Source organism: Anser brachyrhynchus, assembly GCF_964034855.1.
Source record: "Anser brachyrhynchus genome assembly, chromosome: 3".
In the NCBI taxonomy this organism is placed as follows: Eukaryota; Metazoa; Chordata; class Aves; order Anseriformes; family Anatidae; genus Anser; species Anser brachyrhynchus.
This window is the reverse complement of record NC_137696.1, coordinates 73,826,868-73,854,536: the sequence shown is the minus strand read 5'-3', so window position 1 is coordinate 73,854,536 and position 27,669 is coordinate 73,826,868. Positions and strand designations below refer to the sequence as shown.

The window sequence follows — 27,669 nt, the reverse complement described above, 5'->3', positions numbered from 1 at the left end:
CCTTGGGCATGAAAAACAACATTTTCTTTATCATTAAAATTGCCTAAAGGACAGAAAGAGTCTTCTATAATAAGTTCTGTGTACTTTCCTCAGTTTGGAAAGGGAACCAGATAGAGGTAAAATAAAACTCTTCATTTAAATTGTTATTACCTTGACATTAAGATGATATTTAAAAAGTTTAACAGCAGCACTATCACTATATTGTTGTAATAGTAAGAGGAAATGAGCTAAGTTGAAAGTTTTCTGAATATTTCATAGTTCGTTTATGACCTAATTCTCCTTCCCACTTTCAGTAAGCAGGAAGATTTTTCTCAAGAATTTGAAAGCTGAGGAACTCAAAAGCAGGAAGGTTTTTCTCAAGAATTTGAAAACTGAGGGATTCATGATTATATTGACAGAACATGGTTAATAAAATATTAGAAGCCAACGCTCCTACTCCTGTTCTCAATGCCTCATTCACAAGTCCATCTGTTTCTTCACTTTTCTGCTATTGAATCTCTCCTTGTTTACAGCTCCCTCACAGTTTTTGACCATTTTCAAGCACAATGATATTGTAAACCAAATTTTCCAAACCAGGATCCATTACCATGGGAATGTTACATTTTAGCTCACAGATGGAAATTGAAAGGTGTAAAGGTATGTCTGGAAAAAAAAAATTTAGTATAAACTATTTAGTATAAACAACAGCATCTAATATACTATCCTCAATTTCAGAAAGTTTGATTTGAATCAGGTAGAGGCAGGTGCCCTTATCTGTCATACCTGCATAACCCGAATGGTACCTTCAAGGAGCAGGTGACTGCTACTCTGTGGCCTTTTCATCAAAAATGTCTGTGCGTATGTGCTTATGTGCTTCCAGATGTCTGTGTACATATGTCCTGTGTCGTGTAGATATTCCAACATTAACCGCAGAAGATCCTTCTGATTTACGAAGGATATCAAATACAAATCATATTTTAGCTACTGAGCAAGTTTTTGTAGAAAAAGTCAGTAAAATCCCAGTATAGACAGTGCTATAATTTCAGACTGATATTTGATTAGCGATTGTGTGATCCCAAGAATTATATGCGTATTTCAAGCTTTTACTTTGAATTTTTTCATGGTTGGAAATTTTTTTTTAAAGTCCCACTTCACAAAATTCTACAATGAGTAACTGTTGAGCTTTAGAGTTTATGAGGGAATTCTGGTAAGTTTGTTTTATCCTTTGTTGCAAAGAAAAGCTTGAGAAAGTGGGTCCTAAATCCTGGTAAGGAGAACCCAAGTAAAACTTTTTTTTTTGAATTTCATGATTGTTAACCTAAGTTCCTGAACTTGTCTCATAACCTCTGAACGGTGAGGTTTGTCATTAAAAAATTACTGCAAGCAAGAACTGAAGATTGAGCAACGTGGCAGTTCAAATCAGTTGCATTTCAAAGAATTAGTGCAAAAGTAAATGTCTCATGGACACAGTTCTTCACACTTTGGAGATGTGATAACCAAGCTTATGTTGCACATGAGGATAAATCATTTCTTTAAGTTTTGTGAGCCATATGAAATCTTATCATATCTTGCCCATAGGGGTACGTAAGTTTTTCTTTATGCCTTATTGCTATTTCAATTGGATAATGAAAGAGAAAAATCTCTGCTTTAATTTGCCAAAGCTGTCTCTTTAAAGAAGCCTATGGACCCATGCCCTGCCTCCTTGTGCAGGAGTTTGAGTCATCAGTCTGCTTGCCGTATAAATATAATGCTGAAATTGCCAGTGAACCATAGCAAAGGAGTTCATGTTTCTGCTTAGAGTTGCAAATTATCTGCACGATGGAAAGCAGAAGGCAGCTGTGGCTGGGACACTGGAGCTGGCAAAGTGTGTGTCGCAGATACATGGTTCTGCCCATCGCACGCTGGCTGCAAGTTGCATTCAGCTCACATTTTTAATGGTCAATGTCCTTGAGTAATTTATTATTACTACGGAAGTCAGGAATTTAAGCATGCAACCATGTATAACTTATATATCCTGAGCGTTACCATTTGTAATCATTACTGACACAAAACCAAAAAAAAAAAAAAATCACCCATATTATAATACATTAGTTGTATGTTTTGTCATTGAAATTATGTCATTTAATGTCAAACCTAGCTCCTATTAAAATTAAATTAGTATTTCCTGTAATCAGAGGGATAATTATATACTCTTACTTATTCAAATAATACAATAATGGCATAAAATTTACTTAAACATATGAATGTATCTATATTACAAATTACATGTTAATTATCAGTAACCTTTCATACCTAATGCCATAACTTACAACCATGCTTTTACTTATCAGTTTCAAGTAAGAATGTATCTATGCTGTATCTTAGAGATTTTAACAAAATACTTTGAGGATTCAAACTTCCTTTGAGGCTTAGCTGCTCTAAGGATCATTTGCTATTAAAAGACCCAAAGATCATTTTTATAACAACACTTTTTATGAAAGAAGTGCATTTTAAAAAAAATGTTAGACATATAACAGCACAATTTCTGTTGTTTTTTTTTCTTCTGGTTCTGGTGTTTTGACACAAGTGAAAAAATTGGTAGCAAAGATAATTTACTAGAGAGAAGAGACGTACTAGCAGCATCTTGCTCTGAGTCTGTGTGTAAATTGAAAAACATCAGATAATTTAAATCTGATTCAGCTTTTCCAGGAAACTAGTTTCAGTGTTCTCAATTTAAGAGACAAACACTCAACGCAACAGACAAATATAATGCATTTATTTTTTCTGCAGCAAAATATAACCAAAATCAACAATAAACTGCATTTCAACCATAACAAATTATTATTCAGTAAATCAGAGATAGTTTTTAGAAAGTCTTCTGGACCCAGCATTCCCCAAAGGTTCTGAGAACAGCTTTCACAAAGGAATTAATCAAATTTCTTGGTAGTAATTTTAAACATTGAAAGGACAATTTTCACCGTATTACAATTTGGTCAGCCCTTCCTTGCTCTCCCAGAAAGGTGTGTTGACTTGTGCCCTGAAGGCTGTGTCAAGTCATGCAGAACCCAAAAAATTACTTCCTAGCCAATAACTGACAGAAATGTTCCTGCAATCCCTATTCTGCTCCATGAGATGTCAAAGCACAGCCACCTCTAAAAGATTAAAGGGAAAACTCATGAGCAACTCATTAAGAAAGGGGGAACCACTCAGTCATTTCTACTTTTAAATTATCCTTCAACTCAAGCAGCATAATTTCATTTGCAGGCTGACATTAAAGCTATAATTGGGTCTTGACTAGATCGCAGGCTTATGGGGTGGTTTTAGGTTGCTTCTTTAAAAACACAGATGGTAATACAAAGTGTTGCTAATTTTTGAGTGTGGAAAACAGTGCAAATAGCTACCAAGTATTTGAAAGACTGCTTTGACTAGAATGGAATTTTACATGACCTGCAATCTCACATATATATTAGAAAAAGAAAAATGTTGCTGGAAACCTTTATGTACCCTGGATTGTTGCCTAACCTATTCCCTCTGGATTAAGATGGAAATACATTGAAAAGAACAATGTAGGCTTTGTCTTCACTGCTTAAAAAGCTTAATGTGTGTATTTGTTTGGCTTTTTACCTTTAGGAAAGCAATGTTTTTCACCCATCCTGAGGGAAAAAAAAAATAGGGAAAGAAACCATTTGTTTTACAGGAGAGGGAAACATGAGAATGTTAATCCAAATACAGACAGTGAGGTTGATCACAGCATTTGCCTCAAAATGAAAGTACATTGGCTTATCATCACCACATTTTATCTTCATATAGCTCTCATGCCTTTACAGTCTTAAAATGCAACTTAGTTCTTTTCCTTCATCAAAAATGCCTGTACTGTCAAACAATTGCTTGTTTTCAGGCTACCTTCTTTGGCTTACCACAGAAGCCCTTACCACCTGCCGTACGTCCAGGATGAGTCGTTCAAACAAATTATTTAAGTGAACTTTTTAGGAAAAGACTAACACCTGCTAGTGGGATCTTGGTGTTCTCTTAGGGTTTTTTTAGATTGTCTCCATCTAGGTAGTTAAGAATATTATAGTCTAATATTTTGATCACTTCCAGATCAAACAAAGAACTACACAGGACTATTCTGTCAAAGGATCTCCAAAACTAACCGTTTAAACTAAAACAAACAATGGCAAAGGAATTTCTAAGGTTTTTCTTCCCTGCAGACTTTACCAGGCTCAGATGCAAGTTCAGTGCATGCTGTGCGCACATCAGTTTTGCTCAAGCAGGGGTCAACGTCCCTCAGCCATAAGGTTGACCCAAACATAAATCGTTACTCCTCAGAAGACTGCAGTCAAACTACATGCCACAAGCAATCACAACAGTCAAGGTGGGAAGGTCTTTCCAGCACCATGTTGCTGATTTCTCCCCAACACTCTGCCAGTGAGGCTTCTGCTTCACATTTCCCAGCAGCTGGCCACCAGTAATTTCTCCAGGTTCACTATCTTCCACATTAGATGAGACAAAACAGCAACCAGGAATAACCCTGGGTAGCAGCACAGCTCTTCTTTAGGCCAAGGGCGTGCTATAAATGTCCTCTGACAGAGCAGCAGGCATGGTCTTCAACCAGTGCACCTGTGTTGGCAAAAACTCTTAAATGGGGGCAAGTAAAGCAGCAAATCTGCACTTTCACTAATATCAGTATTAGTCTTTATTCGTAGATGCTCAGGAATAAACTGCACTGGCTCACATAGCCCTTTGCAAGTGCCTGCTATTTCCAAACTCAGCAGTTTTATCACCTTCCTTCTCCAGAGCATGCCTCTGCTGCCAGCCCTCCCATTTCCCAAAGATGCGCAGAGATGCTCTCCCTCCTACTCTTCCTCTTCCTCCTCTCTAACTGTTCAGTCACAGAGCACGCAAACAGCAGCAGTGACTTTCATGTAACTGGTAGAAGGAATTCTGACTTCAGGATTGGGGGAGCGTTATGTTAATACAGCAAACATCTGATCTCCTGTTTAGGAAAATCAGCCTTGGAAATTTTGCTAAAAATAGCTGCTATCTGATAAATATAATTGTGACCTTGTTTTTTTTTCTTTTTGTTACTAGTACACTCCCTCCCTCACATACTCAGGTCTTGCTGCAAGTGCTGTTTTGATTATTATAAAATACAAATAGGTCAAGAGATAGAAATACTTAATATTTTTAAAAAGACCTTATACCTGTTACAGTTTACCTATAGGTAAACTGTACCTATAGGTAAACTGTAGGTATATACCTATAGGTATAGGGTGGCAAGTCACAGAGTAGTTTACTTGACAGCACAACCAAACTGTTCAGTTCACCTGCAGCAGTTGTGCTTATTCCTCTGTTAAGAAATTATTTTAGAAATTATTATCAATAAGAAAAAAGTATTTTCCTTTTTCTTCAACAGCAATTTTAAAATACAATAAAATTTTTATGGCAAAGCTTCTAAGCTAGTGCAAATTACTGGAATTCCTGTAAAAGCAAGAGAATTAATACTGGTTGATGATGTGCGCCTATAGCTATACCATCTGCATGCTGAGCCATGTCGTCGAGCTCTGTGTTCTCTTTTACATTTGCCGCCATTAAGCAGTTTAAAGATTTTTAAAGTTAAAACTCCGGTATCGCTGAAGAGGTTTTTGTTTTCCTTCCTGTGTCTTTTCCTTGGTAACAATCAGGAGAACATATCTGGACTCAGTTAAGAATACAATCCTCCTGTTTACTATGAGGTTTCTGCAGCGTTTGGCTCCAGCCCTGCTGACTGACCTCCAAGAAGAGAGGGGAGTGGGGAGTTCTGCAGGGCTTCGCACACGTCACGGGGACGCTGCTATGGTGTCATGATTAAAAAATGTTGCTCTCCTTTTGCTGGTCAATATTGCGAAATGCTTGATGACATTTCTTCTGTGTGTTTTGGGAGAAATCTGTTTCAGTCTTGGACTGTGCTTTTAATTGGAAAAAATATCTTCCACCTAAAGAGCTTAGTTGAGATTATATTTGTTTCATGTATTATTTGTTCAAGGAAATCTCAAAAAAAAAGATTAGACGTGAGTACTGAGTTTATCAAGCAGGCCTATGTCTGGATTAGATTATAGTTGTCTTCCAGTCAGTTACTCAAATATTTTCCTGATCACTCATCTAGAATATTACATTTTCCCTTCTTCTTGTGGTTTCCTCTTCCTTCCTTGTGGCTACAACTCTAATTTTTCTTCCAATAAAAGCTTTTGGCTTTCAATCATTGGCTTACACTAACCAAATAGCACACAGACACTGAGACGTTGTCAACTTAATAAGTATGAAATAAATCTATCCATATCACCTAGGTACATGTGTGAATATGGATATGCATAAGCATCAGAGCACAGTGTTGTTGTAATTGATGTCACTTAATAGCTGGATCTTAATAATTCGAATACAGCATCTTAGTAACTGGAATTGGCCTGGCAGTGGTTACTGTTCAAACGTCATCATTGACATTTTATTTACACCAGGGCTGCTGGAGTCCTGCAAGCAAGGTAGGGCTGGGCAAGAGTCCTTTGGTGACCTTCTGTGGTCAGGCTAGGCATGCAACCCATGAACGCTGCCCAAGCCATTGGAAAACACTAGGAGCTCTGCCTGAAGGTTGCAAAGGCAACCAACCAGTGTTCATCATTCACTTGCACTCAGGCTCTGGAGTGGGAGCAAAGAAATTCAGGAGGCTACATCTAGTAACTAAAATTGCTGTAGATATAGAAAGAAACATAGACCTTGAGAACCTCCATGTGTGGCTTTTAGGAAGCTTGGCTCCAAAAGTGAGTATCCTATTTGTCTTAGGAACAAAATGTGGCTTGTGGAATTACCAACATATGACAGAAAATTTCCAGGATTTATGTCCCCACCCAGTCTCTTTGGGTAAAGTCAGTTAGTTCTTTCTTCCAACCTCAATCTGTTTAGTTTGTTTGGGTTTGATTTTTGTTTTCCTAGGTGAGCAGCAATAGTAGATGAATTCTGTGCTGATTCCATTATCAATGTAGGTTAGCACTGATCAGAGCCCCACTGTATGTAAGAGAGGACTGGGTATGTGGCCCCTTCCTAATTTACAACTCTCCCTCAGGGCTGGATAAGAAGGGGGTGCCAAAGTGTAAAGGTCTGCCAAGACAGCAGCAGTTGTGAGTATGTATGGTAGCAGAACCTGAAGAAATTTACTGGCAAAACCACTAGAAAATCAGTCATTTTGGAAATAAGCACCTGTTTGTTTGGGGCTTTGTTTGTTTGTTTGTTTGTTTGTTGTTGTTTTGTTGTTGTTGTTGTTGTTTTAACTGAGATTTGTTTTATTATCAAATGCTGTTTTGTTTTGTTTTTGTATTAAGCTGTGGCCTACGCATGCCTTTCAGTTTAGCAAAACTGAGATGCTCAATTCTTCTCAGTGTCATCAGTGATAATATAAAATAAAACTCGATACAAATTGAATTGCAAAATACAAACGTCCAGGAGGCAAACTCAAGACCTTTACTGTAGTTCCTTGTTGATGAGCCAGTACTGCTGGAACTAGTGTTACGATTGCCACTTACGTCCAGAGAAGTTGGACTGAGCTTTCATGTACAATTCACGTGAGACCTTTGCCTTCCAAGGCAACAGCAATTTATTTGCAGTTGCAGAGTTTTCGAATAACTTACTTTAAAAGAGCTTACAGAACTCTTTACCAATGACATTTTCTGGATTTTTCATAAATTTTCCATATCCCCAGTAAAATTCCTCTTTTTTCTTTCCCTGTCTACTTGTCTTTCTTCCTCACTGTGTTTTATTTATAGCCACTAGGACTCCAAGTACATATTTCTGGATCAGTCTATGGCTTTTTCATAAATATATCACACTGAAATAAAGCAATAGTATGAAGTGTTCCATACTCAGGGGCAAAACAGGTGCAGCAGATGCAGCAAATGAAATAACTGACAAAAACAAACCTGGAAGTACAGGAAGATTTCCCTACGTTTGTGACATAAAATCTGCTTAAAGGGTGAAGAATAGTATCAGTTTTATGCTTCACATAACTTTCAGTGATGCCTTAGACAACGTTGTTGAATATGGATACCTTCCATTCATTTTCCAAAATCATCTTCCTCAGACAAAAACAATATTTAAATGGACAGACTGGGTTTTGAATATGTAAAAATGTGATTATTCTCTGTTGGGGTCTTGTGCATTGTATATATAATTTATTCAGTGTTTAAGCTGATTGTTTAAAGCTAGTTTACCATGACATATCAACAAAATTACCATTTTGATCCAATTTGTTCCTTTCTTAGATTTAGATTAGATATAAGAAAGAAATCCTTTACTCAGAGAGTGGTGAGGCACTGGCACAGGTTGCCCAGAGAGGTTGTGGATGCCCCATCCCTGGAGGTGTTCAAAGCCAGGTTGGACGAGGCCCTGGGCAGCCTGATCTAGTGGGTGGCATCCCTGCCCATGGCAGGGGGGTTGGAACTAAATGGTCTTTAAGGTCCCTTCCAACCCAAACCATTCTGTGATTCTGTGATTCTTCAACATAAGCAAACCTGCAGCTCATCTGGCCCATTTATGGTGCTCTGCTTAAACTACTCTTGAGAGACTCCAGACTGCTAGTGTAAAAAGATAGTGAAAGCCTTTTTAAGAGAATAATTGTATGGCATTTATTTTTTATACAGACTCAGCAGTTGGTAACATCACTGGGCCCTCAGTAGGCTAGAAAACATCTGCCTGTTCTGTTGTGCTCAGAAAGGGCTCTAGAGAATCCCTTGACTAAGACAAATGAGATAATGTACTTCTTTGACAAGTTGAAGTAACCCACTTAATAAAGCGTAATTCACTTGCAATCAACTCTCCTCCCATTCCTACTTTATTCCAGACAGAATCTGATATATCAGCTGAATCTAAATACTGATTTATTTGCTTTAGCTGTGTTTAATATGGTCTTAAAGTTGCAGATCTGGATGCTGACCTGGTGTCTGCATTGAGTTGCTGGTGAAACAGAGCTAAACTTCCTGTTGTTTCTGCCGAAACTGCTAAGATTGTATTTTTCTGTTTCACAAAAGCAGCTTAGTGCAAAAAAACTTATAGCATGTAGTAACTGGATACCATCAGCCCAAATGTATTCCAAATAACAAATAACAAAAAAACAAAAACCAACCAACCAAAAAATGATCAGTCTTAGCAAGGAGCTATGCTTTTTTTTTTTTTTTTTTTTTTTTCATTTACTAGGAGGGTAACTGTTGAATATAGTTAAATAAAGTTTTATTTGTGTGTGTATGTGTGTCTTTTAATTTGGTTTCTTGAGCTTTGAATAAGAGGTAAGTATGAAAAGTATCAGTTTCCTGGCTATAAAGGGAAGAGGGGGAGGTCACTGCTGGCAGTAAAGACTTTAAAAAAAAAAAATAAAAAAGCTACAGAAAAGAAAGCTTTGACTGTTCAGAACTGTTTAAATACATTCAGTGTTTTTTTTATGGACTGGAAGTGATGAGTATGCTGAGTTACAAGTGCACATTTCTAGGAACATTTGACACAAAATGATGGTGTTAACAGTGGATGGCAAGAAAGTCCAAGAGTGGGTGCCTTTTGGGAATCTTGCTACAATAGTCAAACACATACACACACAAAATAAAAATAAAAAATAAAAAAATAAAAAGGTTTAAATGTAGCCCTCATGAGTAGACTGCTGAGATAAAAGAGAAGGTAACTTGAAGAACTTGAAACTGTTTTAGTGGGAAAATTCCATCTAGGCTAATGAAGAATTTTGTTTAATTTTTAAGCATTGGTCTAATCATTTTAATCATTTTCTATGACTAACATTATTTCAGCAATGAAGGAGATGAATATCCTTTACTGCAGTTGAGTAAACTCTGAAAGTCTTTGGACAGCTGAAGATGTCAAATAAATATGTAATCATGCAATCTGATTGAGTTCTAATACCAGTAAGCAAAGAGCTCAAGGGCTTAAGAAACACTGCTGTTCACTCTAGGCTTATTTTTTATGTGATATGGACTGTGCTGCTAATCAGATGTGGTATATTTCTATCTTTCAGATTTACCACTGGATTATAGATTTACACGATTTTCCTCAAATAGCTCAGGAACTGCTGGGTACTATCCAAGCCCTCCAAGAGCCCTGCTGACAAGTGAGGAGTCAGTGACTATGAAATAGGTTGTTGGCTTTTCTTAAATAACCCTGTGGTCCTTTCTTAACTGCTATCAAGTGCTCATTGGTGAAAATGGTGTTTGATGCTTCATAAAATGGAATGATGGATTAAAGCAGACTGCTGTGTAGACTTGTGTTTCCCTTGTTTCTCTAATCCAGCTGGGACAGGTGAGCAATGCCTACTTCACTGTAAATCCCCTTACCACCACTACCTTTCAACACAGTTACTGGCTTTTTCCATGCACTGCCCAAATGCTTTAAGAGAAATATTCTGTTAATAACTTGTCCCAAGTTACATTCTAAATTTTCAAGGATATTTTCTGTGCTATGGCTATTCAAGGTGGTGTTGTTGCTGCTGTAAGTCCCAGGAAAGACATGAAATTAGACCCTCAACCATATCCCATTAAGAGTTACACTGGAGAGCCCAGGTTATCACAGTAGATCAATGTTTTGCAAGCTCTGATGAATTTATTTTCTCGCTATCTGAATAAAGAAGAAAAGTACTGTGACTGTTCTTGGAGGTGTGGAAATACCGAGGCCCGAAGAGAAAGACGCATCGTAGCCGAAAAGAGACTTGAATGGAATTTTGGCAGCTAAATACAGAATTATAGTCCTGAAAACCTTGGGCTCATGCTCTGTATTCCTGAAAGTGCCTAACCACTTTTTCAGCAGTAATATTCTCTACATGACTCCTCCTTCTCTAGCCTCCAGTACCTCAATGTCAGAGCTGTTCTGCAGAATAAGGGAAACCCATGTACAGTACCCTTTTCAGCTGGAGTGGCCTCAAACCCACATTTTCCACCTTTCTGGAAAACTCTTCCAGGAGTAGGAAGGATAGAGCACCAAGCTGCCTCCATCTGCCTTTGCTAAGTGCAGCCTAAGCCCAGAAGAGAAGAGAGACTCAAGGCGTAGGCTGAATATGTGTTTTCTTATCAGCTCATTTAGACAAGCAGGCATCCTGTTCTCTGTGGATTCACTCCAAAGACATGGTTCTCCAACGTCTTGATCAGGGAACCTTTGGCATGTAGCAGAGGCTGACCAGTGCAAAAATATGTCCAACACATTTGCTTAGTCAGCAGTTTGGTCCAGGAAAACTAAGGTGGCAAAATTTTGAATTCATTTCCCTCCAAGTTTAAAGAACAATGCACAGAAACTTTTTTCTTTGCTTCAAGAAAAGCCCACAATAAGATGTTACTTTCTTAGGCCCATAAAATTCTCAGAATGTATTTGACTTGTAGTAACTCCTAACTTGTGTCATCAAAGGTCACTATTTTTGCAGCTTCACCAGTTAAAGTATTTTGTATCAGGAGCAGACACAAACACCATTCTGCCTCATTTCAGAGATACCAGTCTTTGTATCCATATATTTTCCTACCTTTGTTTCACTTATATAGGGATGTTGTTTTAAAATTCCTGCATACTTATGAGTGATATGCAACTTTTCCAGTCTAACAGTTAGCATTGTTTTTCAAAAGGGAAAAATAAAACAGATGGGAAAGAAAAATTGAGCAAAATTTTCTTTAAACAAGGTGGGTGAGGAAGGAAAATGAAAGTGTCATTCCTCCTCATAAACAATAGGCTGAAAATGTTTGACTTAAGAAAGTAACAATAAGTAAAACGCTTGTGTTTATTTTGAAATATTTCAATTAGCATCAACATCTTGGGCCACAAATCTGTCTCAACATAAGGGTATGATTTGCACAGAGCAGAGAAAGACTCAGATTAAAATCTCAGATCCCTGATTATAGCATCATTTGAAGTTCTGACCTGAATCAAGTAATCCTTTGCAAATAATTTCTAACCAGGTTGCAGTCCAAACCAATATTGTGTAGCCTTATGCTTTTGTTGTTCTGAATTTGAAATTGATTTTTAGAGGTTGTTTTTTTTTCCTTTTTTTTTTTTAAGAAAATTAATTAAAATTTAATGCCTAACAAAAATGAAAACCAGCTAAGTCCCTGATTCCTGGCATCTCACTTTTTTTTTTTTTTTAGTAGAAAGGTGACAGATTCTAAGTCTGAACACAAACCTTACTAGCAAAAATAAATATTCAGATTTAGCTGTGCAGTGGCAGAACCCACTTCTGTCCAATGCTGTCACTTGCCATTTATATTTCCTGCCAGAAGGATCACTCACTAACAGAGAAAGAAGTTAACAACAAACAGCTACTGTAAGCATAACTCCATGTGTCTGAGGTTGCAGAAAGAGTTAGGAAAAATTGTTGAAGTGTTTGCCAAAAAAAAAAAAATCAGAGTTCCTATGAAATCAGTACTTAAGGACTCTTATTAAAGACTCTTATTAAAGAGTCTCAGAAGATATTACAGGTCTTATTATAAAGCCCTCCAAAATGAATCAGAACAGTTTTGTTTAGGTTGAATGAAAAGGTTTCATAAAGCCAGACAATTTTTCTGGTCTTTGCAAAAATATTTGTCGTCCCAGTATTTTTGACTCAGCCACCAGCTTGAAAAGTTGCCACGTGCTCAGCAGTGCTGATGGAGCCTGGCTGCCTGAGCAACTGCAGGAGTGGAGGCCAGCAACGGAGGACGTCCAGGAGGGCCACTGGTGCTGCAGCGACTGGGCAGCTCTTGGGAATGGATCCGGCACGGAGACCAGCGAGAAGAAATGCTGACGGCAGAAAATCGGTAGAGCTGGCCACATTGATCAAGACACTGCAAAGACATGACCTTTGCTTCTTTCTCTCTTTTTTTTTTTTTTCTTTTTCAATTTGAAGACTTGAAAATCTCATACATATTATCTTGGATTCTGCTGAGAGAGGCCATTGACAGAAAGATGGCTGAAGTGCCTGCAAAAGTATCTTAATTCCTGGCAGGGAGCTATAAAGTTGAAAAGATTCATTAAACACAACATGTCTGTTTATATAGCCCTGAAAGACAGTTTGGCATAAACCTGAAATGACTAACAATTCTCTTTTGGCATCTGCTTTTGGTACATGTTGTAACTTTAAAATAAAGAGAATTTATTTCTGGGGAAAAAAAAATATATATATATGTGTGTGTGTTTTCTGAATTTACTTTACAGCTGAACAGCAGAAAGAAAAAAAGGGGGACTAGGTCATTCTAAATCAGTGCAAGGAGAGGTCAGTGCTGCAGCCTCCAACAAAGCCAAACTTGACCTACTCAAAATAACAGATAAATAAATCAAACAAAACCTGGTATAAATTAATACCTTTAATAAAGTAATACCTTTAGTACCTATAGGAAACTTTTGCTTTGATAGAGAGCAGAGTCCACTGTAAGCATTTCCTGAACAGGACTTGATCCTGGAAAATAAAGGCTTCTTAATCCCCAGCGAGTAAAAGTTAAACAAACAAATGCAGATAGCTTATCTCTGTGGTAGACCCAGGGCACTGCTAGACACGGGCCTCGCCGAGGCTGCTGGAGGCTCTTTACCTTGGCTGAGTCCCACAGCTGCCCGAAGCCCAAGGCAGCAGTACTGGAGCAATTCCTCTGGGAATTCCTAGTAAAATCTCTTTGCTTGGGTAAGTCGTGCTTGAGATAACCACACTGATGGTAGGCACCAGAAAGCAGCAATCCTAAAACTGATTTAAACCTGCAAGTAGCAACTAGATGTTGCCCTGGTGGGCATGACAGCTAGAGAACTAACCTACCTGGGGAAATACCATTAAACAGGGACATGATAACACAAAAAGAGGGGTTCTGACACAGGCATGCAGTGGGCAGGTCTTCTGGGGTGAGGAAGGACTCCGTCTGTCAGATCTGGCCACAACCAGGTTGCAGACCATGCTACCCTCAGTAAAGGCTGAGTTGCCACATACCACAACCGAGACTGCTCTAATTCAAAACCATTCACTTCTGTTTTCCTGTGAAACGTCATTCTCCTGCAGAAGACTAGGTTTTCTTCCCAGGAGTCCTAATCTAACCTGAGGGAGGTGTGGGGTAGGGCCAACACCTATTGCCCTATCAAAACAAATTGTTTCCAGCCTGGCATTGGAGGGGTTCTCTTTCCTACGGTTGTACAGTCACATTTTCTAACTGTGTGGAATAATATAAATTAGTAATCATCCTTTCTTACTATCAATGTGATTCTACATTCCTCACAGTGGCGTTGTTTGAAAAGTGCTTGGCTGTGACTTGTCCAATCACATACCAAGTAAATATTGTAGCTTCAGCTTTTAAGTCTTTCCTCCTGGGGCCAAACATACATTAAATCATATCAAGTCAGATGGCAGCAGAGTGTAAGAACATATAGATTTCTATGGAGGTGCCAACAGTCATAACATAATGGATGACCTTCAATGTCAATGTTTTTTTGCCACCACAGAGAACAAAAATACAGTAAATGTAAAGCGTGCTTTTGTACACAATATTGATGTTTTATAGCAGAGAAAGTTCCTCAGAAAGTAAGGTTTAGAAATAAGGACAGTACTATGCAAAAATGGTGATAATGCTGCAGCCACAGACAACCTTTTTGGTTATTAGCAACCACCCAAGAACCACCCCTTCCAGCAGCCACGCAGGCCCCCAGGAAAAGGCTCAATCCCGTTACCAGTCCTGTTTCCTGGAACTCTGTTTTCTGCAGTTCATAGTAAGCGCAACATCAAACCTCCACAGTGACTCACAGGAGAGAAAAAAATGTACAAAAAAAAAAAAAAAAAGAAAGGAGGTTGTCTTCAGAAAGATTTCAGTGAAAGGAACAAATCTTGCTTTTCCGTAACTATTATAAGTAGAAATGCTTACTTGAAATCTGAGCATGGATGAGGGCCAAAATAAGATGGAATCCAGGAAGTTAAACAGACTTGGAGATGTCCAGCTTGAAAAGCTTGCCAACACCTTTACAGGGCAAAAACTGGGGATTCCTGTGTGCAGGTCAATGGACTAGTGTTGTGGCCAGCGTGACTAGTCATTTTCTTGAATGTAGAATGAAGGTCTAAGGGAAATCTTTTCAGGATGAGCTGGGTACCCACAGCAGTTCTCTGACAAGCATGGCAAGACCACAGAGGTTTTGAAGCTGACCAGATGTCACAGTTCACAGAAGGGCAAACATCTGAATCACCGCGTCTAACTTCTGCCCCCACTGTAGCTAAACCGATTTAATCAAAACTGTGCTAAAAGTCCCTCGTGCTTCCCACTCACACTGCCAGAGCTCACACGTCGTTCTCTCACACATGGCTATAACAGCTTTTAAATACTTGCACTGAGGTGAGAAACCGTCTGAGCCACTTCAAAACCATGTTATGCCTTCCATCCTTTTGCAAATTAGACGGTGCAAGGCACAAAATGGCAGCGGCACAAGTAGAATAGCAGGCTGTGCACCCACCACAGATCAGATGGCCCAGACAGAGACAGTTCCCTCAGACAGGAAGGCATTTATATTTCCAGTTGACTACTAAATGTTGAGTGGTTGTATAAAACACTCAATTTGATCTTCTCCTCTTAAAAGGTTGAAGAACTTACGGTCCTTTTAAGAGTGAAGAAAACAATCACAAAATATCTTACACTGTATACAGGATGGAAAAAAAAAAACAGGAAAAAAAAAAAAGAGATATTCTTGTCCAAAATTTGTGAGTGGTATCCTGAGGGTATCTTTTGGGAAAACAAAACAAGTCCATTAACATTCAGTAGGGCTTGTTATGTCACAACACAAATGCAACTCTGAAAACTGTGACTCCATGTGCTTAATAAATTTATATTTAAAATATCAACTTTTAAAGGCTCCACCAGCACTGAAGAATAAAAGTATCTAGGTGAATATAGTAACTCTTTTCTTGCCATATCTCAAAATAGTTCCTGAGAATTGCAGTTTTCTTGCACCACAGTTCCCTGGGGCCTCAGGCCCACATTAAGAATTCAAGTGGGTGCTGAGCAATCTACAAATTATATTAGTCCGGAGAAAGAAGATGACACCATAAATTTTGTGAAAATGATGTTATGAAATGGAGAGAAAACAACTGTTTGTCTTATACTGCACAACGCTTTAGAAACACCTACTGGAGGGCTGCTATTGAAGCAGCTGCAACAGTGTTGGAAACCAAGAGCAGCAGAAAACTTTTATGCCCGTTTTCTCCCTCAAAGCTGTCCAGAGAAAGGGTATGAATGCCCACTCATATATACATATAAACTGACAGCAAATAAGGGCAAGGACTCCATGACCAGAGAACCCAGAACCCAAGGAATTCAGGGAATTATCTGCATTTCATAGGAGCGGGGGAGGGGTTGTTTCTACTTTTTTGTTGTTGTTTTTTATGTCAGTTAAATAAACTCATCACTTTTAGGCAGCAAGCAGGAAAATCTCTAGATCAGTAGTAACAAAAAAAAAAGTAAACAGAAAACAATTGTGTGAATTTCAGAAAACAGATTTGATAACAACCATTAATATGACTGTAATTAAGGTGATATTAAAATTACTGTAAAAAGCATGTGTATGTATATATATATATGTATGCATATATAGTTGTTGGGCTCCATTATTATGTTTTTTGTTATTATTAGTAGCATTATCTGTAAATAGAGTTCCTGAAATGAGTTTCTAGTGCCTGTGTTTGTGTTTGTTTTTGATCCAATATCCCACCTTGGAGTCTTGGCGGTTACTGGCTCGCAGCAAACCAAAGTGAGATGATTATGAAGAGAAATGGAGATTCAGCAACCGTTCAACTGCAATCTCTAAGCCACACCTTTTTCGTTGACACATCTCTAGCGTCAGGAGGAAGAGAGAGACATGGGAGAATGAAACGCAAGTTCTGGGGCTCGGAGGGAAAGTAGGCAACTTTTAAGAATTTTTATGAATTCCTGCAGTTGTTTAGTTGTCTGCTTGGCTTTCCACATATCGGGTGACTCCATAAAATAGGTGGATTCAAGCTTTAAAAATTCCATTCATTGAAAACAGTGTGTCACAAATGGAAAACATTATTGCAACATATCTGGCATCCAGAGAGGGAGAATGTGGCTGTCGGCTCTAAGGGAGGACTGATGAAGCCTGTCTGTTGAAGGTTTCTCTCGGTATGAGCATTAATGGTTTGCTCTCCCCTGGGGATACTGCTCAGTTTATAACACCGCAGAAATTTGGAAGGAAAGATGTTGACATGTTGAGAGAGATCAACATATTTGAGAACATAAAGTAACAACAAGTTCGGCTGAATGAAAAGTCATATGGTGCTGGGTCCCCCCACTCCAGCCTGTTCTAATTGTCATAAGAGAAAAGGAAGGGGCAAGTGCTAAAGGAGCAGGACAGTGAGGGAATGTGGCAGCTGCTAGGTGGAGATAAACCTAAATACAGTTGATGTCTACAGCAATGCAAATGTGGTAAAACTGATATTGTCCTACAGTCACCATAATAGACTCTGCTGCTGTAAGACAGACACCAGATGATAGATCTTATTTTTATTGCAAAGAGGTCTTCTCTGGTGTTTCACAATAAGCATCTGTGTACCTGCTTTATGGCTGCTATCTGCCAGAGATGTCTGAGGACCATGGGTCTGTCTCCGCTCACCAGTGTGTTACCTCTCCTTGCTGAGGTAACAGGTGTTGCATCTCCCCATTCACTAAGAAATCTGAAGGAATTTTTTCTGATCTGACTGTCTGCTGGCCTCAGGCTAAACCCGTCTGAACACATGGTGAGAGCTAGAAAGAGGGAAAGAAAGGAAATGTAAAGCAGAGAAAGATGTTCCATTTACATACAAAGAAGAGCTGTTTAGGAAACACAGCTGGTGCCTTCCCCTTCCAGCTACAGCACTGGTACTTTGGACATGTAAAGGAGTAAAAGATATCTGTGGGACAGAGAGAAGCATTTCCAGTGTGTAGATGTAGCAGAAGACGGAGGAAGGAGAAGCATTTATTGGTATTCTTCCAATCCCATGACTGTACCTGGCACCTGATAGACCCTAAGAAGCACCTGGCTAGATGTTCCTGTGAAAGAAATTGCTTTGCACCACACTACGTGCGCCGTAACCAGAAAGGTATCTTAGCAAGCTTAGAAAAGATTTCCAGATTTCCAATTCTTTCTGATTCTCAGGGCTGATTTCAGGCCACTCCTTTCAATTACTTAGTTTTGGACCTGTGTCTATTTCTGCCCATTGCCTGCACAGCGAGCCAGAGCCCCAAATCCCCGAGTAGTAAATGGTATGAATCACGCAATACTCTCATAAACTTGAAGGACATAGTAGTAACAACTAAAACTGTCTGGTCCACACCCTGCCTGGAAAAGAGGACATAGCCAACATTTCCCCACATGAGTCTGCAATTAGGATAAGTTTTGAAAATTAGAGCTCCCTTCATGTGGCACTAATACAGTCCAGGGGGAACCACTGGGCCGAGCAGCCCAGACCAAGGAGGGCAGGGTGAGCATTGTGCAAGGATGCAGATTTGCAGTTCTGCAGTTCAGCGACAAGAAGAGGCTGGCCTAATGCTCTTGTACTAAAGATTTCAGCTCACAAAGCTGAGCTCAGAAATCATCACATCTGGACATGAGAGCTGAAGGGAACACAAGGGTTACAGTTATAAGAAAATCAATTGTTTTGGGGAATTAGTGAAAGAATCTGGAGAATTTTGTATTTTTCTCTCTTTTCATTTGAAGAGTTTTGTCACTTAATAAGAAAAGTAGAAGTGTCTCTCACATGGAAATTAGGGACGGAACACTTCACACAGAATAGGACTTCATAGAGAGGGAGGTACTTGAAAAAAAGAAAAAAAAGAAAAATAAAAGGAGAAGAATTGCTGTTGCATAGGCTTGGAAGGAAGAAAGATAAAAATGGCCAAGACTGTGTATGTGAAACAGACAGAAAGACATACAGCTTCCCTCTGTAAGCTAGCATCTTCAGTCCTAAAGAAAAGCACAACATCCCCACATTTTCACAACTAAGTAAGAACCAAAGGCTTTAAAATGTACAAATCATCAGCAGGCATTTCATGTCTCCTTCAGGAAGGGTGGGCCCTCCATCACTGGCTTCATGTCACCCTGCTGTCTCCCTTTCTCACTGCCGTAGCACAGCACTGAGGGTTGCTGCCCCTTCACCTCCTCCTGGTCCAGCTGGGCAGCGCAGCAGTGAAATAAAGTGCTCCTTCCTTGTCTGCACCTAGCACCCTTCTCTCTGGTCTCTAAGCCAGCTGTCCACAGGGCCATCTTGGAAACTGTCACTTCTCAAACATTATTTACTCTGAGGGGGAAAAAAGGATAGATGTCAAGATCACTGCTGGACTTTTGGAAGATATACATTTCAGGCTTACGCGTCTAAGACAGTGACTTCTCTGTGTGTTCACTAAAAAAACTGTCATTCCTGGAATGGGGCTACCTCTCCCATGTACATTTGGCTCATTTTCAAGGCACCAGGCATTTCCTGTTCCTAGTAACATTGCTTGTCATAAAGGCCAAGGAAAAATAAATAAAGAGCATGTGACGTATGAGCAGAACAGTCTCTGACCTGAAGGGTTTTCAAACAATTTCCATGGAACATGCACTGCAGAACTAGCCAAGTCAATGGTCTTCAAATCCAAAAGGTAAACATAACTCCTCTCCTAAATCCTTTCTGGAGCAATGCCACCTGAAATGTCAATTTGCTATATGTTTCACTGTTGCATGATGTAACTTCAGGAAATGATAGCTACAAAATTTATTAATCTCAGTGGGATTTTTCTGAGAAGAAAAGGAGAAGGAGAAGGAGAAGGAGAAGGAGAAGGAGAAGGAGAAGGAGAAGGAGAAGGAGAAGGAGAAGGAGAAAGGAATAAATAATAAAGGCTTCTGATATTTGAGAGCAGAGACAGAATGAGAGACTTCAGGGACAGAAGTACCATGAGAGTGAAAATCGTATGATGATATGTTACTGAGTCAGTCATTTAAACCAACTTTAGTGTTGGTGGTAAGAATAAGCAGCTCAGGGGCATGATTCATCATGTCCTAAAGAAGACGTCCTAAACAGGTCAGACGAATTCTGTTCTGAAAGTACTTACTTTTCTCTGAAGTTATAAAGGGAGTCTGATGAGACTACATCAGAGGTGGTTTATTGGCCAACCATAGAACAAAAGCGCACGACACATTTAATGTTTAAGGAAGGGTTAGGTATATACCAGCCAGAATTTCTGCTCCAGAAGCTTTATTTTTTAATTGTTTTACAATCATTTAATTACCATTGCTCCATACATATACCATTTAATCATTTTCTCCTTTCTGCCCTCAGCAACAAATTCACTGGTATGTGACAAGGCTGGCACACTAAATAGAGACGCTCAGCCTTAGCAGAGCAGGTTATAGCCATTGCTATAGAAGTGAAGGGCATAGGAAGATCAGAGAGGAGACACAAACGTGCCTATGCAAGTTGCACTTTGAACATAATCATACAGAGCAGGACTGGAAAGGACCTTGCAGGTCATGTGGTCATGACCTTGCTCTTAAAGGCAAGCTCCATCAGACTTTCTAGAACTGAACTATTCCTGTTAAGTACATGTTTAACTGTTCTTAAAAAGCCTTCGGCAACAGCGATGCCATTTATTACTGTTAGTTTAACTTTTATTTACACTTAGAGATACTTTTTTTGTTGTTTTTCCCATTTAACTTAAATTTCTCTTACAGCAACATACATGCTGCTCCCAGAGTGTGTGGATAAGAGATTATTCTCTTCAGCAGCTTTTATGTAGCTGAAGGCTGTTGTCATATCTTCCTCCAGTCAGATTGTCATCCTTAGGCTATTTTTTTCAGTCTTCCCATGTACATAATGCTTGCTAGACCTGGGATCTTTCTCATTTCTCTCCTCTCTCCACATGGTCCATATCTTAAATACAGTGTGGTGGCTGAAACAGGATACAGTTGTCCAGCTAAGACTTTATTTGCTTAGGGTAGAAGGATTTTTTTCCTGAGTCTTATAAATAATTTTTCTGTTTATACACAAATGAATGGAAAATTCACGAATTCTTAAGAAATGCTGCAATAAACCTTTCCTGATTGTAGGGGTGATGGTGAAGTAAACAGCATCTGCAGGATGTAAAAAGAAAATTATTAGTGGCAATGCTGAAATTAAACTAGAAAGGAAATATCTTGCTCTCTTTTTACACAAGCCCCATCTTACACAAGGAGACATAAGGCAGAGGCTCCACATCAGAGCAGGTCCCAAGCATATCCCAACACATCCTCTATGAGAAATAAACCTGACTGCACAGCCTACGTGGGACCCACAGTGTGCTTTGCCCAGGTACTCAGTTGTGACAAAGCAGCACAGTGCAGTTTCTCTGAAATGCAAATAGGCACAACCACAGACTAAGGCCAGGATTTCAAATTATGCTGTTCAGAAGTGCAAGGTCTAATTCTGTATTACTCAGCATCAGATACTCAGTGCATTTAAATACCTTATGATGCAGTTGTACAACCAGTATGTAGACACCTCCCTCCTCATCATTTTAGACATCCTGATGATTTTGGAAATTCCAGTAGAATTTCCCTCTGAGCCACATCTGATGGGGTTTGCAGCTCTCCTCATGCTCATGCATGTCAAAACATCGATATTTTACAACCGCAGTATCAATGCAATATAGCACAATACTATTCAAATAGGTGTTTAGAAACATATCTTCTAATGATTAATCTAGTGTTTGCATGACTGAAACCGAAGCACTTTGTGCTTTTAGGCATGTCATTACTGGTAAAACATAAGGCTTCATTCCAGGCTCTGGCACTGCTCTGAGTTTGCAGAGACTGCTGGTGGATCCCTATTCCTTACGCTACGACCATCAATAGATAATGCTGGGAAATACAACAGAAGAATTAAAAATAAATGTATTTTTTTTGTTTTGCCTAGTTTCTACAAGTTTGCTAATCTTTATAGAACAGCAGGAAATCACACTGCAGTAAACCATGAAGATCCTGTTTAAAATCCTCCTCAGAAAATGCAGTTTAACGTTGTCAGAGCAGGGGAACTGAGCACTTATAGGCCACCGAGTGACTCAGTAGCACCAGTAAGCTGACTTAAAATAAAGAACAAGCTTTGGGAAATCTAAACCTCAGGTACCTGGACTGCGTCCCAACCCGTATCACATGTAAATATTTTTATTTTGATCCCAGTCCAATAGTCTGAAGATGACAAAGCATGCTCAGTTTTCTGAAGCCAACGAACATTTGAAATCCTTTGTTTCATACTTTTTCCTGGTTACAGTGACCAAGAAAGCAAAGACAACTGTTCCAAAGGATCATTTGTTTTGTTGTCTTTTGCATTACTTTCCTAGATATCTTCAAAAAAAAAAAAAATGTCTGGATGATTGGCTTGAAGGGTCCCGGCGTTTCGCATTTCTGCTTTACACGGGAAACATTTATATAAATAGCCCCACCATACTTAGGGGAGCAGATTAGCAAATTGCCGTTTTGTTCGCTGCCTTGTGGGAACTTTCCCATGGGGGGTCCCAGCGCGCAGCACGGTAAGAGCCGGGTGTCGGCTGGATCATCCCGGATGGTTTCATCAATCTCTGCGCAAAACCGCACCGCCGACACTCGGTGTCGGGGGGCGGGCGCGTATTTCCTTTTTATTTATTTATTTATTTATATATATGTACTTTGCTTTTCGCTGACGGCTCTCCCCACCTCGGTCCCGCTGGGGGGGGGGGGGGGGGGGGGGCCGGAGGAGGCCGGGGGCTCCCCGAGCCCGGCGGGGGCACAGCGGGGCTGCGGCGCTGCCACGGCGTGAGGGGCCGCCGGGGGGACGAGGAGGAGGAGGAGGAAGAGGAGGAGGAGGAGGACGGGGAGAGGTAAGGAAGGCGGGCGGAGGGCGGGGAGGAGGGGGTGGAGCGGGAGGGGGGAGCCACTTTCTTCCTGAGTTGAAAAACGCACCCCCCTCCCATTCCCCCCCCCCCCCCCCCCTTGGCCCCCGGGGGAGAAACCGTGGCTGAGGAGGCTGAACAGAGCTGAGCCGAGCCGGGCCGGGGTGAGTGCGTCCAGGTCCCCGTCCCGGTGCCGTCCTGGGGAGCAGCGGCTTCACCTGCCCGTGCCCCCCCGGGGCACCGCCGATGAGTTGAGCCCCCAGCCGCGCTCCCGTGGAAGGTAGGCGGTGGCACCCGTGTCTGGCGCCTGGGGAAGCCGAGGGGCAGGAAAAGGGGGATTTGCCCCGTGCGACTTCCTGCCGCTTTCCTCCTCCTCCTTCTTCTTCTTTCTTTATTTTTCATTTATTTATTTTTATTTTGCTGGGGAAGTCGCTGCTGTAACTCGCGGTGCCCAGCCGGCCTTGTGCAGGGGGGCGCCCGCACTCGGTGCCCCTCCGCCGGCTCTCAGGTTGACATCGGTGCATGCAGCCGCTTCGCTGACCTCCAAAAAATGTAAAGCTGCGAGGTTTTCCTGCTTCTTTTTTTCCAAGCTGGAGCTGCTGCCTTCTTGGACGTGAGCAGTGACAGCGTAAGAAGTGGCTACAGCTGTGAATGAAATAGAGGAAATGTTGCTCAAGGAGCTGGGGGGTTTTGGTCACCCTGAGAAAACCAGTTGCAGCTTAACGCTAAAGTTTTAATGTAGCCTAAACAAAGGCAACGCAAATCTCCGCTAAAAATTGCCACATCACGTTTATCTTGCCAGCAATTATTGTAACTCAGCGCAGTATTTCAAGAAGGGAACAATGCAGCTGAAGGGCAGCAGTGGGAATCAATAATTCAGATTGTGCTTATTGCTCTGAAAGACTCTTGCTGGGTAGCCTTGGGCAAGTCGCCCCACCTCTCCACGTCTCTGCTTCCTCCCTCGTAAAACAGATAAATGCACTCGCCCGCTTCACGGAGGTGTTGAGAGGCTTAATGAATTTCTTTCAGAACCACTTGGAGATCCTTGGGTGCATTTTTTTTCTACAGAAGCGCTAAATATTGTTCCAACTAGGAATTCTTTTATTGTGTGTCACTGCTTATATGTGTTTCTTTTGTGACCTACATTGGTTAAAGATTTTAAAGGAAGTCAGCAAAGACAAGTTCTGCATTGGGATTTTCCCAACTGTAAACTTCACTAGCAAGCAAAACTAAAATACACTGATCGTAGGCAGTTTCATTGGGAAAGAACTGTTAGTGCTTTAACAAAATACTATTTTATTTTCTTATTCAATATAAGAGTTTGGTTTTGTTGCTTAAAGTATTGGAATACTTATCATAATCTTGCATTGCCATGAGAGGAAAAAAAAAAAAGAGTGCTGTTATTTGATACAAGAGCAAGATAGGAGAATAGTTTATAAACATATCTGTATCCTGTGCCATGGATACAGGCCTCAGAAGACACTGGGTGCTGGTTTGTCATTCCATAGCCATGTACAATCTCTTCCAAAACCAGTACTTCGGTCACAGAATATACAGAAGAAATAATTGGCTTCTTATGGTAAAAGCTGAGAGATTTTAGTTGCCCAAGGGAGCTCAGCTGTTATCACAGTTTATTTTACATGCTCTAACTAGGTATTTAGTGCATTTCTGTATCATAGCGGAGAGGAAAATGTGTTTAATTACCAGGCTGAATGTTAGGTTTGATTTTCATAGGTTGAATGCAGTTACAATAAAGTAAAGAGGAGTAGCCGAAAGCTAGTTTAGAGTGGTGGTTCTGTTTTGGTACTTCTTAAAGGCTCATCTCAAACGCTGTGTGCTCCATTTCTCATTCTCAAGTACTCAAACAGCAAGCACATACACTTTTTCAAAAAAGTTGTTCTGTTTTTTTCTCCAAATAAAAAAGCCTGGATCAGTGGTGGTAGAAAGTCTTTTCCATCAACAGGTAGCTGTTGAGCTGTGGATGAACATAGCCATCTGATTTGCTGGTGGAGAAATCCATCACGTCCATCAGTACCTGGCAGTCTGAGCAGTGAGAGCGGAGATCAGATGAGGATGTCAATGAGTCTGTACAACTCAAGTGTCCCTTCTCATGGAAGTGATTGCATTTAGTTAAAACTGAGTCACATTCCTAGGACTGCGTTTGGAAACTTGCACATCTGGCACCCACAACATACTCTAGAAACAAGCAGAAAAGTTTAGTTACTACTGCTATTGTTCCTGGACATTTTGAAACAAATAAAGCCTTTTTTTTTTTTTCCCCTCTGCGCAGATTAAAAATGTAAACAAGGAAACAGCTTTCTGTAACCATCGTTTCCTGGTTTAGACTTGATAATCCGAGTCAGGAGAGTAGAAGAGAATGTCTTTTTACTTACCAAGTTGTATTGGCAAATATATTTCAGCCACAAGTTTGTCCTGACTGTTTGCACTTTCCTTGCTGTTTCCATTCAGCTGATCTAGATAAAAGAGCTGAACTTCAGTCCCCTGAAGTTACTACAACATGGTGCCAATTTGTGTTCACAACTGCAGCCACGTATTTATTATAAATAGGCTTAATATTTGATTGAAAGCCTTTCCTTTGAGCTGCTTCTCTGTTTGGGTGGATAAGCCTTGTACCAAAGCATGGAGGAACATGGTCCAGGGATGATGTCCCAGATGTGCTCAGGGCGCGACTTCTTCACTATAATCAGGAGGTCAAGTTTCTGCTCACCTATACAAGGATTCATTCACTCCACAGGTTCAAAACTTCCTCTTGCAAAACCCATGGTATGTGTCTGTCAGCACAGCTAAGCACGATGCGGATATGGTGAGGTGTGAAGTTGCTTCATTAGCAAAAACCCCAAACCCTTGTACACTGCACTTTTTCCAGACTCAGTTATTTGCTCAGGATGGGAACAGAGCAGAGCCTGCATTAAAACCTGTCAGGAAAAATTAAATTTTGCTGATGTGACATGGGTCCTTTCTCACTAGTGCTTGGTCATCAGAAGTTTAGCAGAAGCAAGGTGTTGTTAACATAGTCCTGACCTCTGAGATCTGGTCATTTTTGGGATCACATGAAGGACAGAGCACTGGAAATAGCTTCTCCCGTCAGATGCTGACATCACCCTTTCATCTGTTGTTGGGGCACAGTCAGGTGTTAAAGCCCAGGCACAGTAAGGCCATTATTTATTAAGCCTGAAATTACCTTTGCTTGGTCTTTTTCCGCCCACCTTGCTTAGACTCATAGAGTGTACAACAGAGATTGGCAACAGCCTTATTCAGAACAGACAATGAATCGCAGGGACTCTGGTTGTTTTACTCAGGTAGGTATTGTATTTCAGTAGCAGGTAGGCTTAATTTTAACATTAGAGTTCTTCTACTACAGTTGTCCTGGTTTATGTTCTTGCTTTTTTTGTTGTTGTTGCCTTTTCTCAGAAATAGTAAATATGCTGAATGTTTGATGGAAACTGTGTGTGCCATCATAAGTGTTCTAATGAAGTAGCTGTTTAGAGCTATTAAAGTATTCCTAAAAGTTGTTTGAAAAAAAATCTGTGGCTGTCCTATCATTTTAAAGCTTTTTAATCAGATCATTGTGACTGTGGTGCATTACATTTTTCTACTGATGCAGTCTATAAGGTCTCAGTTGCTCTGCGAGAGCCCTGCCTGCACAGCTCAAGGTCAGAAATGAGACTACACAATTCTAAATTTCAAGATTAGCCTATTAAGTTTATGGTTGTGTTGAAGCCTACTCAAGCAACTTGGTAATCCCAACTGAGTAGCTAAGTTTCGCAGGAGTAGCATAACCTTTATCTGTATCTGCATTTGAGGCTTCTTTCCATGAAAATGTACTTGGCACTTCATAGCAGGGCTGTTCTTGGCGACAGTAAGACAGTAATCACCCTGAAGGAGCCCCATGACAATATATTTGATGGTCTCTCTGACTTTGTACCTTGGAAAAAGTCAGGTGCATCTGATAATAAAGAACAGCATATTGATCTGTGAGATGTGGCTATCAGGTAGGGTGGTGCAGTTAAGGTCCACAAACACAGAGGCATTCGTTTTGCAATCTTTTCATGTTCGTGAGTTGACTAACATAAATGTCTTTGGTCTTTGCTGGTGCTTCTATGTGCTGTCAGTATACATTAACATAAATGAAAAGTAAAAATTATTATAGTTTTGTGTGCTAGACTGAGTCATTACCCGGGTATGGAAACAGTTAAAATGCGCTTTGATTCCATAGCAAGTGAAGGATGTGTTGCACGATACATTCCCATTTGTTTGTATGACATCCTGCAGAAATGCTTTACGGATATAAATACTTACTTGATATCTTCAGCTGCTGAAGTGTGTAGATAGGTGTAGATACGCAGAGAGAAAGAACTGGTTTTACAAAACTGCATCTGGGACATTCATCTCCATTCATTCATGTCCAGCATCTTGGAGGCAATTGAATGAAGGTCCGTTATCACAATAAGCAGGAAAGTTTAAAACTGTTCATTGTACACGGTGGAGGTGAACAATAAGCCAGGGGACTTAAAACTTTTACAGATATTTGGAGGAGTAAAGACCGAGATTAATAAAGAAGCATTAGTTGGAAAAGAGGATAGAAACTAAGGTCAGAGATGGAAACACCAGCATCAGTATCAGAAGTCTCTGGTGCTGTAATCGGTCACCTGAAATGTGAGGGAAGCTCCATGGTGTGCAACAGTTTGGGTAGGCTGGATTAATCAAAAAGAGGAACTTCATTTTGACAGCAGTAAAGTTGCCTCTCCCGATTTACACGTATGATTAATTTTTTTCTGTCCTTTATTTGCACCTCCTGCCTATTGGCAGTCATGCTCCGAACGTTTTGCAG

At 40.2% G+C, this 27,669-nt stretch overlaps 1 protein-coding gene across 5 annotated transcripts in view; it reads left to right on the top strand.

Annotated features, from left to right (window-relative positions):
• The window catches only part of LOC308192863 (dermatan-sulfate epimerase), a 201,412-nt gene that overhangs the window by 143,191 nt on the left and 30,552 nt on the right, over window positions 1-27,669 (top strand). Inside the window, exon 12 of one of the 5 annotated variants that reach the window (XM_080586857.1) lies at window positions 9,998-10,090. In XM_080586857.1, coding sequence (XP_080442983.1) covers window positions 9,998-10,090 — 93 coding nt within the window. Of the gene's footprint in view, window positions 1-9,997; window positions 10,091-22,054; window positions 22,479-22,524; window positions 22,806-22,867; window positions 23,098-27,669 lie in introns of those variants that run through there. The other 4 variants (XM_080586851.1, XM_080586854.1, XM_080586853.1 and 1 more) reach the window with 4 other exon arrangements.